Source organism: Phaethon lepturus, unplaced genomic scaffold (genome assembly GCF_000687285.1).
Source record: "Phaethon lepturus isolate BGI_N335 unplaced genomic scaffold, ASM68728v1 scaffold1241, whole genome shotgun sequence".
Lineage (NCBI taxonomy): Eukaryota > Metazoa > Chordata > Aves > Phaethontiformes > Phaethontidae > Phaethon > Phaethon lepturus.
In genome coordinates this window covers 1-13754 of record NW_010519592.1, presented here as the reverse complement: position 1 = coordinate 13754, position 13754 = coordinate 1, and the positions used below count along the sequence as shown (strand labels likewise).

The 13754-nt window shown below is 39.3% G+C and overlaps 1 protein-coding gene across 1 annotated transcript in view; it reads right to left on the bottom strand.

The window, feature by feature from the left end:
- Positions 1–12374, bottom strand: part of NKTR (natural killer cell triggering receptor) — a 34726-nt gene extending 22352 nt beyond the window's left edge. Inside the window, exons 1-4 of the mRNA XM_010297085.1 lie at positions 12308–12374; positions 4975–5082; positions 3915–3959; positions 2061–2148 (exon numbers count right to left, since the gene is read on the bottom strand). Coding sequence (XP_010295387.1) covers positions 2061–2148; positions 3915–3959; positions 4975–5082; positions 12308–12371 — 305 coding nt within the window. The 5' untranslated portion in view covers positions 12372–12374. The remainder of the gene's footprint in view (positions 1–2060; positions 2149–3914; positions 3960–4974; positions 5083–12307) is intronic.
- Positions 12375–13754: the final 1380 nt, after the last annotated feature.

Genomic DNA, 13754 nt, shown 5'->3' with positions numbered 1-13754 from the left:
GGTAAGACAAGACGTTCAGAACATCCACACCCTTCTCTCCCAGCAGCTGAAGGCTGGGGGGACACCCCAGGACCCTAACAAATGGCATTAGATCCCTCCAGGCAGCTGAGGTGAATCTAGCTTACATGGAGATGCTTATGTTTGGGCATCTTGCTCTACCTGAATTCCCAAACTAACACTTCTTCTTTACAGGGATTTTATGGGGAAAAAAAACCCCACACCACCACAGAATTTTTTTAATAAATCTGCATCTTTCAAAATACTTCTATATTTGATGGAAGTGCTCTTAAATACTGTTCATTTTATTGTCCCATGTAAATTATAATTTAGCATGTAACACAACCTTAGGTGGTTTGGTGTGTGGGGAGAGACAAAGTGTTTCTGTGTTAAATCTAACTGAACAAGTAAACTGAGTCTACTACACATAAGGGAAAGAAGATGACTTCTGAATCAAATGCAGGAGAAAAAAGAAACTTTAGAGCCCTCAAATGATAGCTTCTTGACTGATGTGACATCATTAAGTTTTCATGTATATTGTTCAGATAAGCTTAAAAATGGAAAATTACGACAAGAGAACCAAAAGATAAGTCAAAGTAATAAATAGCGAACCAATGTCTTGCTAAGAGCTTATTAAACCACAAGGGGTTTTTGTAATGTATAGATTGTGTATATATATCCGTTCAGATTTACTGTAAGGAAGCACAACATCTAAAATTTGCTTTGAAGGTAACAGAAAACAAGTGCTGGGGTTTTTTTTGTTTGTTTTTAAAATTCATGATTTTATCTCTACAGAAAGTCAGGACAGGGGTAACTGTGAAAGATTTCCTCTTAGGTTCCTATTAATTTTCCATTTTTAGGGCATTCTTTAGGAAGAGACCTAAAAATGTCTCTTATCTGAACTTTATCATGTCATACTGAAGATCTTTTTCAGGCAAAGAAAATAAAAGATTCTTGAGGACAATTTACTTCTTTACTGAAGACAGTGAAGCGCCATTCATTATCCCCCAAGAAAGATGGAAAAGAAAAAACAGTTTTTCTAGTTAAGTAGCTACACTAAAATTTACTTTTGAAAACACCAGTGTTATTTCACCAAGTTCTTCTCAGCACAAGCCTGAGGTTATAACCCAGATCCTTCCAAATACAAACTGTTAAACATTAACAGAAGGACATTTTAAAAAGGGAGTTAACAGGAAGAATAATCACATAAAAATTAGGATGATTAAAAATGCCAATACTGAACCTAAGAAACAACTACTTTAACCAGAAGACCCTGACATATCAGACCTGAGTATTTACTAATTGTAGAGTCATGCATTTTCTACAGTTTAACAGAATATGGCTACAAACTAGGATAAAGCTTGGGGTTTTTTTTAATGTAATGAAGAAAAAAAATCTGATTATCAGCACATAATTTTAGATAGTGTTGATACCAAAGTAGTTGGTATATGCACAAGTAAACAGAATTATGCAGTGATACAGAAGAAAAGCATGTCAGGAACAAACACTCAAAAAAACCCCACCCAGACAAAAAACAACCCCCTCCCCCCCAAAACACACAATCCCCCCGCTCATCCTCCCCCTGAAAAAAAACCAAACAGCAACAAAAAAGCCAAAAGACCTCCCAAAACGAAATAATAACTCGTATTTTCAAGAGCACATGCAAAACCATACAAACCACCTCTAGATCTCTCTCACTTTTGCATACAGTGCTCAACACTGCCATTTGCAGATATCAATCTGTTAAGACCTGGTTGGTGCACACACAAAGCCAAAGAATCTATTTTCTGGACACTCCAACTTATTGCATAAGCTGTATTTTTGGGATAAAAAGCAATGAACAAGGAACATCCATGTAGTACCAGCTTCTAATCCAAATGAATGCCAGAAGCAAATTGTGGTAACTAATGGCTCCTATTATAGCTTAGACTGCAGGTACCCACTCAACCCTATTTAAAATAAGGCGGATAACATTGTTATAGATAGTTTAGCAATACCATCTTTCTCATGAACAGCGCTTCTCTGTTTAAGAAAAGCTCAACTGTCGTGTTACATCTACTCACATGAAAAATTGGGAACCATTGGTATGTTTCCCTCGGTTTGCCATTGACAAAAGGAACGCTCTGTCATGTTTGAGAATAAAGTTTTCATCTGTTTGAAGAAAAAATATGTTTGTCAGATTTTCCCTGACAAGGAATGCAAGTCTAATTTTCTTAGAAACTTATGGATGCTATAAGGAGAAATTCTGCTGCTGCTGAAGAAACATGAACAGGTTGGAAGAAACAAAAATCAAGTTTAAACAAGCCTCAAAGGTTACAGTAGAAGCAGTTATGAGACAGAAAGCATTCTTTCTTAAAGAAAAAGTTTCAGATACAGTGCAAACTTTTCTAATGTAAAAAAAAAAAATTAAAGTCATTACTAGTATCTTCAATAAACATTAGATTCTCATAGACTTGGATATAAATCCAGCATTTTCTGAATAAGAACAAGGTTGGCAGACTGACTGACATCCTAAAACAAGATTTTACATATTGATACTGTTATTTACACAGCATGCACCTCGGGTAGAAAGAGCTGGAGAAAAAGCCATTTCCCTGGTATGGCATGTTAAAAGTTAGCCACTTGTCAATTAAAACTATAAGTCTCAAAATGTACAAGGGAAAAAACCACACTTAGATACCTGAACGAGAAACTAAAGAACATATTCTTCCTGCAACCTAAAGTATAAGAATCAATTAAAACTAAACTAAACATGCATTTTTCTATTCTAGTGAATTAAAGAGGACTGCTGGTTGTACAGCGTAATACAAAACCAGATCTTCTGAAGTTCATTTTCAAAGCTAAAATAATAATTGGAGTGTACAAAGCCATTATTTTAAAGATTACATATCAGAACACAATGCTGCATGTTTAGCACTCACCGCCTTTAGAAACAAACCCTAGTAACTTCTTAGCAAAGGGATCTATTCAAGACTTTCTTTTGACTAAAGGCTGTAATACTCCAACACCAAACTATGTCTCTGTTTAAGACAAACTTAATGGCATGCACTTAACCAGGCAGAGCTACTTGCAAAACATACAAACCAGAGGCTGTTACATAAATACAGACAGTGCCTTTATTAACGCTTGAATAAACCACAGTAACTACCTGTTTCTTGCAAGAAAGAATTGTATGTCTTTAAAGGAATGCTTTATAAACTCACCATTTTCCTTCCAACAACAGATTTTAAAGAGGTAAATGTACATTTATTTACAAATGCTTTGCAAGTAAGATAACTTGTGGAGCATATGAACAAAAACACTTTTAGAAACGAACACTAAGCATACAAACCTTGACTAGGGAAAGGGAGGAAAGGGACATTAACAAAAGAAATAACTGTTTAGAGCTGGAAATTATGCCAGTATTCTTTGTCAGAGTAAGTCATTAACCCTCAGAAAGGTTAGACACAGAACTCTTCATTTCTCCAAGCAACACAGATACCCATCTACAAACGGACGTATCAGTTGTCTATATATTTACTAGGGAGGGTACAAGGGAACAGAGTTTGAATTTGTGTTACTGAGCTTTCGTCTCTTACCTTTTCATTTTGCAAAAGACCACATTCTCTATAAACAAAAGAATATGTTGACAGTTTTAGGCAGGAAGATAGGAGTTTATTCATGAATAAAGTTGCCTAACCTCCATGCTGAAAGTCATGTTTAACCAATAATGTTAGCCTTAATTAATTGTCAGTTAAAGTTAAATATTACCAAAAAATTATCTGAAAGTCATGCATATAAAAATAATTCTCATGCAACATTAGTTTCATGCAAAAGGTGATCTATAAGTAGACCTGATTTCATTAAGTAGCTTGGGAATCAAGACTTGTTTATCTCAGAACTGAATTAAGAATCTGCAAAGACACATTTCCTCTTACCTTTAAAATAGCCACCATAAATAGATTCACCTCCTTTTCCATTACCTACACATTAAAAAGCATGAATTAAGCCTTTTGTTTCATTTATGAAAAAAAGCTGTATGTAACATTCTACCAGTTTATAACAAGCCAGGAGGATACTCTGGCCAGTTACTAGTACTTGAGCATAAGCTCCTTAATTAAAGTCACAGCCGTGCATTACCCTGATGACACTCAAAATATTGAGAATGAAGATTGCCTTAGTGCCTCTGAACACTGGAAAGTCTGAAGCAGGGCTCCAAAGGCTAATCCTCACCGGTATTTGCTAAAGCACCAGATGACAGCAAAACAACAGCAGCAAACAACAGTAGGTAGGACCAACAATCTTGCCAGGCTCAAAGCCACTGAATCCACTAGAATAGATGACAGAAGAAAGTAGCTAGCAGTTTTAAAGACATCCTTACTTGATTTTCAAAACAAGATCATCTTCCCCTCACCACACCCATTTTATCAGGTACAAGATTTCAGGACACAGTGAAGAAGATACACATTTTGGTAAGGACAGCTGTTTCAGGGAATGACAACAGGCTAAAACATTATGTTGTACACATACTGCAAGCAAGGAAACAAAGAAACTCCTGGGAAAATCTCCTTTTGGAGACTTACCTGTTAAACACTTCTAGCTCATTTACTAAAAAATAATTTTAAAGAGTAAACTTATTCAAATAGTTAGGTCCCTGTATCAATAAGCATTACTAGTGTTGCCTCTACTGCTGACACAAAAGTGAAAAGCAGTAAGACAAATCCAAAAGGATCTGAATTCTGTTTTAATAAGATAGGAGTTAACTACAGCAAGGGGTTTTTCTTCTTTAACTTAACACATTTTATAAATAAATATTACTTCTGTTGAAACACTTTAGAATTTCAAAGATTAACAAAGAAATGGATGATCTATGCTATAGTTCACAGCACATGAAATATTTTTATGGCATTATAACATTTCTATGGGATTTTCTAAAGTTACATTATAACCATATTTCTGTTCCACTTAAAACATTTCAGTTTTAAAGGCATACATTACCTTCGCTGAAGTCCCCCCCCTGAATCATGAAGTTTTTAACCACACGATGGAACGTAGTGCCTTTGTAACACAGCTTCTTTCCAGTTGTTTTGCCGATTCCTTTTTCACCTGCAAGAAGGTAAAACAGAAAGAATCTACAGGTTGTCACTGAACAAATTCCCTCCCAGTGCTAACAGATATGACAGCCATCAGAATAGCACAATATAAAAGGTCACACGGTCCTACCTGTTGCCTTTTCACTGTCCATTAATAGCAGAAGGGACCCATTTACAAGGGGACTCTCAAGTAAAAATTAAGTTTCTTCTTAAAAAAAAAAAAATTTCCTCCCCTCCCAAGAAGGGGTACTCATTGACAATCCATTCAGAACAATTGATAAGAAAACAAGAGTTCATGATAATGATGGGTTAACTATTTTCTGTGGTTAAAGCTACACTGCTATATTAGCTGAAGCGTACACCAGCGTCCTCTTCAAACCACTTACACATCTGGGTGTGCCAGCTGAATCCCAGGACAGAAATCTGAGCTCAGAACAGGCTTCAATTCAGTTTAAATGCAATCCACGCTTGGAAAAATGGGATTGAGCTACTCCAAGCATGTGCCACATCGTCACCGATCTATGCACAATGTCAGGTCACCCCTTAATCTGCCCAGGACCAACCCTCACCATCTCAGCATGAAACTTCCACAAAACAGACTCCCATTTCTGAAAAGACTGACAGAACTGTGTATACAAGACCCATTCCAGGACAATGAGAATCTTAATGGGGGAGTGTGTCTGTGGAATAAATCCCCCAAACCCTGAGCCTGGGCCACTCTTACCCAGCAGCAGAAGCCAACCCAGGGCATGGTACTTGTTAATCCTTTCTGAGTCTGAGATTTCCACTCAGTGGACTCCTGGTGCAGCTGCAGTTCGAGCCTATTGGTGATTTTTGAGAAAGACATCCCAGAACCTCAGGTTTCATTAACATTTCTTCCAAAATTCAAAAGAAAAAGTGCATTGGGCATGTGGATGAGGGTACTAGGACCTCTGCCCTGCCAGTCATATGTTGTAGGTTCATGAGGGATTTATGCTGGTCCAGTCAGGGTACATACAAAAGACACTGACTTTGGCTTCCAAGAAGAGCGAAGCCAGCAGAACACGGCAATTAAGAGTAACAGGTATATTAAACCCTGTGCAACAGCTAAAATCCCAAGTAAACCACAGGTACAGGAGATATTCTGTGACGAGATGGACAAATAACTCAACATTCAGTTTCATCCCACCACTGCTTATGGAACAGGCATTTGACACTTGGCCAGAACATGCTGGTTAAATGTCCTCTGTACCATGTAGTGCCCTCAGATGTGTACATGTATTGTTACTCAAAGCCAACACTCCCTTTTGCTGTTTTTTTGTTTTGTTTTTTTTTTTTTTTACTGTTCCTCCACCCAAAAATAACTGATGGCCATATCACCCCAAATTTGCCATTCCAAACAGCCCATCGCTGCCAGGTTGAGGGCAAAGAGCAGTCTGTGGCACAAAAACCACTCCTGGCATTGCTGTTTATTGCACAATACAACTTATTTTCTGCCACCCTGACCCTGCATACCCATAACCCGTGCCTCCTCCTACCCCATTTTTATTTTCCACCAATGTTATCCAAGCAAACCTATTTATTACAGGGATAGACACACTCCATTCCCCCCAAACATGCCTCTCTGCTACAGCACTGGAAACCCCACATCAATCAAAGAGTATCAGCCTACATTTTTGGTCATGTTTCAGCATATCCCTCAGGCTATGGATAATCCCCTGACAGAATGGGATCCTGCATTGCACTTGACCACATAATTGAGCTGGTACACTAAGGCGAGAGGTGAGCTTCGGACTGCGGTGTTGTGTGAAGTTGTGTTGAAGGTATGCAAGGAATCAAGCTGGGGGTACTGTTTAGTCTTGGTGAGCAGTTAACACGGTGCAACCTTGAGGGAACAAGATAATCTCAAAAAAAACACAGCTACTGAACCTTGAGTGAACTAGCCTAATTATTATGCAAGTAACATAATTGGCATAATATAAACTTGCCCCTGGGCAAGGAAAGCCCCTTCCTCACTGAGCATGCCTAGGAAAAAAGAAGGATGCTGTGGCTAAGTGGAGACAAGGCTTTTGAGAACCAGTGGGAACAAGGGTGACGGAGCCAACTTTTAAAAAATACTGATAACTGTTGGTCAAAGTGTATAAAGATTCTCCGTGTGTTAACTGAGGCGTACTAGCTTTGTGGGCCTACCACCTAGCACCCAACACTGCGCAGTTTTGCAATAAAAGCAGATATCTCAACTCTGTGTTTTTCATCTCTCTGCACACTGGGTGGAAAAATCCATATTTAGGACAACAGTTGTAGTCCTTTTTTTTTAACTCCTTTACAGTATCGCCAAGACAGCACAGTCCCTATCATAATAAATGGCAATACCTGTGATGCTCTTTTTCTTTCATGCACGATACAACTGTGGGCAGAGTCATAAAACTCAGCTACTTCCCCATAAGCCACAGACACTTTAGACAATACACTTAAGCTGCTCACCCAATGGTGGAGAGCTAAGTTCCTGCAAGAGCTGTACTATTTCAATCTGATTTTCAAAACCAATCCTTAGACTCCCAGTCAGGCGAAAGACAGACCAGTTGTTCCACTGGTTAGAGCTGCAGCACCTCCTTAAGCCCAGACACTTTTCTGCAACAGCCATGGGCTGGGCTTCTTTTTTGTTTATGGTCAAATACTAGCCTTATTCTTTTTGCCCTAAACATGCCAGAATTTTGTCTGAAGAAAAAAAATTTGGTCTGAGCCCCGCCTACTTGCACACTTCCTGCCTAAGCAGTTCTTTCCACGTGCTGCAAATCACTTGGAAATGGGATGGTGGAGGAGAACTTACACTGTGATTGGAGGAGGGCACAACACAAGAGCCTTTATCAAAGTGCCCTTCTCCCTTCGGCAGGCAAACTTTGCTCTCATGCCCTATTAACACCCTGCACTGCCAACCCAATCCGAGACATTTTTAATTAGGTGCCTAATAGTAGTCTCCATTTGAGAGTATGAGAAGGGAAGCTCCTGATGAAGCAAAGAGCAGATGGGCTGGTGCTCATTCAATAGGTAGACTGACTGAAGGACCTGCAAATGCCAATTTGCAAGTCCAGATGTTTTAATTTAAATGCAAGGAGCCTCTTGCTGTCAAGGCAGACAACATTGTTTCACAGTAGCCAGGTCTATTTCTGACAACAGTGTCAGGCTGCAGGAAGGCAGCCAGAATCACCCTGTCCTTCTCCATCTGTTCCTTACAAAAACATCCTGGCTTGCCTCACAGAGATTATGGAGGGAGTAGCAGGCATAGAATCATTAAGGTTGGCAAAGACCTTTAAGATCATCAGGTCCAACCATCAACCCAACACCACCATGCCCACTAAACCAGGTCCTGAAGTGCCACATCCACACGTTTTTTGAACACCTCCAGTGATGGTGACTCCACCATCTCCCTGGACAGCCTGGGCCAATGCTTGACAACCCTCTCGGTGAAGAAATTTTTCCTAATATCCAGCCTAAACCTGCCCTGGCTCAACTTGAGGCCATTTCCTCTTATCCTATCACTAGTTACTTGGGAGAAGAGACCAACCCCCACCTCACCACAACCCCCTTTCAGGCAGTTGTAGACAGCGATGAGGTCTCCCCTCAGCCTCCTCTTCTCCAGACTGAACACCCCCAGTTCCCTCAGCCGCTCCTCATAAGACTTGTTCTCCAGACCCCTCACCAGCTCCGTTGCCCTTCTCTGGACACGCTCCAGCACCTCAACATCCTTCTTGTAGTGAGGGGCCCAACACTGAACACAGGATTCAAGGTGCAGCCTCACCAGTGCCCAGTACAGGGGCACAATCACTTCCCTACTCCTGCTGGCCACACCATTGCTGATGCAGGCCAGGACGCTGTTGTCCTTGGCCACCTGGGCACACTGCTGGTTCATGTTCTGAGCATGATGATAGGCACACCATTTCAAACACTGGTCTCCAGTGTTTCTCTCAGGGTGTACCATCTTGCCTTGAGACAAGTGAAACCACTCTTCAGAATGACACAATGGAAGTGCACAGCCCAAATCAAGTTGCTATGAGGTCCGTAACAGCGTAAGTGAGGACACATGGTACCCTGCAACCATGATGCCTTTATCAGCTACAATTCAGGTGCATACCTACACAGCTCTAACGATAAAGAGCATGCAGAATCCTGAATTTATGTAGTACAGAAGTGTACAATGCTCACAGTCTGCTGCTAATATATTCCATTATGTATACTACATGGTCCAGAATGGGGTATCATCCCCTCTCTATTATACAGCCATATGCCTCCTTAGATGAGCACAGACCTTGCATATGGCTACAAGATGTCAGCACCAGAAAGTGATGCTGTATTGAGTAAACCTCCAGTGACTCAAAGATTTCTTGCAAAGACCAAAAGATAAGGACAAAAGATACACCTGATAGGAACTCACACTTCTCTGACAACTGAAGTTCTACCAATGGATCTTGCTGTGAGAAGTGGCAGGAGCCAGGGGAGCCTGACTTCTGGAAGCAAATCACTTATTTGGTCTCCGAAGATGGTATAGCAGCTCAACTCTAACAATTTAGAGCAAGGCTTCACACCTCAGTTCTGGCTGCCAGATGTCAATGCAGTCTTACCAGTACACCTTCATCTCCCATCACAGAACCGCTGCTCTTGTGAAGACAGGCTTTGTAGGTCCCCTAACATAATCTAGGCAAACACAGAAGTAGTAGCCCAACTGGAATGCTACAGTAGTCCACAGGGACAGGGAGAAAGTATGTACCAGAGACCTGCTGGATCCTACTGTGAAGAGTGCAGATGACCCTAAGCCAGGCCTGCCGCTCCTGGCCACAGTTCTCATCCATGGTACCATGCAGCAGTTGGCAGCCTTGTGCACAGAGCTCAGTTTCGGTTCTGAGGCAATTGAGGTACTGGAAGTACACGGCAGAAGCGCAGGGAAAGTGGCATGCACGAGGCAGATACACTAGCAGTAGCAATTGCACGGGAAGAACTTGTCAAGGAGAAGCAGAAAGTCAGACAGAACAGTTGATAGAAGAACCTCAGGCAAACCCGGCAGCAACACAGATATAATTGGTGCAAACAAGAAAAGAATTAATGTCAGCCATGCAACTCTAGCCTCCAAGCTCAGCCATCCCGAGTTCAAGTTTGAGAATTACCATGGCAGAAAAGAGATGGCTTCTACCGGCAAAAGAAATAAATACAATTTAATTCTCTTAAACCTTACACAAGAAGAAATGAAATTACTTCAGGTACTTCTACATGCCTTTTTCTCTCCTGCAGAATTTAATCACCATGTGTTTAGTAAATTTTTAAAGATGTCTGTCAAATCATCATTCTATCCTATGAGTACACAGTAGCAAACATAATTTGCCAGAATGAAACAAACGTTTCAGGGTAGCTTTTAAGTCTAGGAGTCTGATCTCAAGAGTAAACCTCCTAACTTTGGAAGAACATTTGAAATTAAGCACAGCTAAAGACAGGTTCCAGCTGAAGACATCAACGAAACCTGTACAGCCAGCTGTAGAACAGAATTCAAACAGGGATGCAACACAAAGAAGTAAGACTTTTTTAAAAAAAGTTGTTCTTTCCTCTGCTTGTTTGTATTGTTCCTCATCATCTCCAACACCTTTTCCTTCCTTTATCTCCACCTAACATTTTTCGAGCAAACCTGCTGTAAGTTTACATAGTCCTTCAGAGCTGCAGAGCATGAGGCTCAGACATGACACTATTCAGTCTGCTACTCCATTTTATTTCCCACCTTCTGTAATCTATTCCGATTAAGATAAGCTTCAAACATGTTTCCATTTTTCTGTGATAGCTGTACCATTCTTTCCCATTCTCAGCCTCTCCCTAGGTATCCCTTTAATAAGCATCAGTGACAACAGAAATCAGAAAGTGGAATAAAAAGAGGGGACACCACACAGACCTCAAAAAAAAAAAAAGATATGTACTGTACCTTCTACAAGTTCATAGTATTATAAAGCTCTGATAAATCTTCACTGAGATAATGTAGAAAACATCACATTCTGGGATTTTAGCGCCAACAGGATGAACTTTAGGAAGTTAACGCATAAGGATATAAAACAAATTTGTTGATGAACAGCTAAAAGCAGTTCACTAAAGCCAGATGTTGAAGTGCTGCCTGGCAAGACTTGCTGGACTGTTTTAATGATTTTGAAAAGAGTTATTTCACATACAAGGTAGAGGCTTCACTGGTGCAGTTAATTCAAGGTATATTGCAAGTCACTGAGCATTCAGATATACAAGACAAAGAGATCACCAAGAGACACAGAATGCATTCTTTGCCTAGATAACACAGATCAATTCCTGTAACAACCTAATGAATAATAATCTTCAGTTTACAGATGAAAAATCCCTGATGAACAGCACAGACCAAAAAAAAAAGCAGCCACCAAACCCTTACTACCTTTACTCTTCCAATCATTAGACCAAGTCCTGCTTAAAAAACAATGGGTTGGAGGGTGCTACATTATACTCAGACGACTTTTGTCAATGCTGTCCCTTTGATTTCACAGATCTCTCCTCTCTCCCACCAAACAATCCCAAGACTTCTAAAGGACCATCATATTTACTTTTAGTCCTTCGTTTAGCTAAAAATGAAAAAGTTTTCTCAGATTTAATAGATGGTCTTGGCTTCTGATCCCTGTGGAACACTTCTATGAACCTGAAACATACTCAAAATGTTGTTATATATAAAAATCAACATTTTATGCAAGGAGACATTTACGTATATATTCAAAGTTTTATGTAGCATCTCAAGTGTCACCATTATACTGTGCAGTGACATTAATACTTCATGTCTCCCTTGATAAATCCTAAAGCCCTGATAAATCCTAAATAATTGCTTGCCTTTATCACATTTGTATAACTTGAGTGATCAATAATTCCACTACAGTCTTAGCCATGTGAATCACTTCTACCTACAGAAACCCCACATTAGCGACAAAAAAACCAAACCAAAACACCAAAACAAACAGGTTTTGTTCCATAAATTCAGAGTTTTGCATTCTGTCTTCCATGTATTATCTCCACCACTCTAACTCTGCCACAGTTATAGAATACCACACTATTTCCTGCTATGCATTATTCAATTCCTCCTCAGCACTAACAAGTCCTAGCCTTGTTTTTACCAGAAAAAAATCAGCACTATTATTATGCTGTGGTTTATACTTGCATAACAACTAATAATTGTACGAAACTTTGTAAAAAGTCCTAAATATAAATATGCTACTTACCCGAGCACAAGCAAAGGAAGTTTTTGCAAGTCTTCGGACATATGTCTGAGAAAAGCTGAAACATAATTCGACCAACTAGAAGATTAAAAAAAAAAAATTAAGAGTTTATAGCTCTCTATAACAACATAAGAAAATATGCATATAAATAAATCATCATGTTTTGCAAACATAATTTCATGAGAAAAAGTTATTTTCATCAAGCAGAACAAGAAAACACCTCAAATTTGCCTACGTTAAAACAAGCTGCAGGAGAGAACAATACCATAATTTTAAAAAAGAAAGATTAAGTAATATCATTACATCTAACTTATTAAAAGTCCTAATGATTCCATTTTGATTCGAACCTGGAAAGCCAAACTGATTTACTAAAATATTTTAGCCTGTCAATTCATTGCTCTTTTGAAAAAAATTTTTTGCCACAAATGCAGGTCCTCAGACAGCTGAGTTCATTTTTTGTCCCCCAAGTACTATGTTTACACAAACACGTTAATAGTTACACTTCCACAATCTTCCCTGTGGTCACTACCTAAAGAATCCAACTGACTTAGTCCCATAGCATACTAAGGATTATAGAAGCATTGGCACTCTTGGCCTAAAATCCTTTACTTAAAAATAAATAAATAAGATAAAATAGATGAATCTAATAGGAAAGACAAAAGGTGGGCAGAAAAATACCAGCAGTTTCAGGATTAACCTTCCACTTGCCCGATACTATGAGCCAAGTACTACTTTCTCTATGTAAAGTGAACGGAGTAATTCTCACTCTCAGTACAGCTATCCCCATGCTACTGGCAGTAGTTGTGCCATGTACCTTGGAAAACTATTCAAATACTGCTGAAGAGTGGTTTAATATAAAGAAAAACTATTTTAGAACTGATTCACATTTTCTATCTCAATTTTCAATATACTGGGACACATATTACTAAAGACAAGAAACCTTCAAAATATACGATATCTTTAAAAAGAAGACATAATTAGCAAGGAAAAAGTTGTTGTCTCCATAGGTTATGAAATAAGCCATAAAACCCACACTGCTGACCAGCATTACAAGGAGACCAGTAATAACCTGTCAATGAGCACTACCCTCTAGTGGTGTATACTGGTAAGACTTCAAAGAGAATTTTAAACTACTCCAGGAATTACTTCTCTTTTCCTTCCCTTAGAAGAAAAAAAAAAAAAAAATTCAAGTTCAAATGTATTTTATTCCTCACCAAGAAAAATTCTGAGAGGCTCCTAAGAAACTGTGTTCCATTTTAGGGCTTTGTTCAAATGTATACAATTGCCAAAGTGAATTGTTTGTTCAAAAAAGGGGAGAAATAAAAAAAATCCAAAGCCAAACCAAGACCACCTGTATTTTGTACTCTTAGATAAAAATCCAAGATGCCTTTGTCTGTTAAGTGTCTGCATGTCATCGACATCCTTTGACAGCGTCTCCCACAGCATTCTC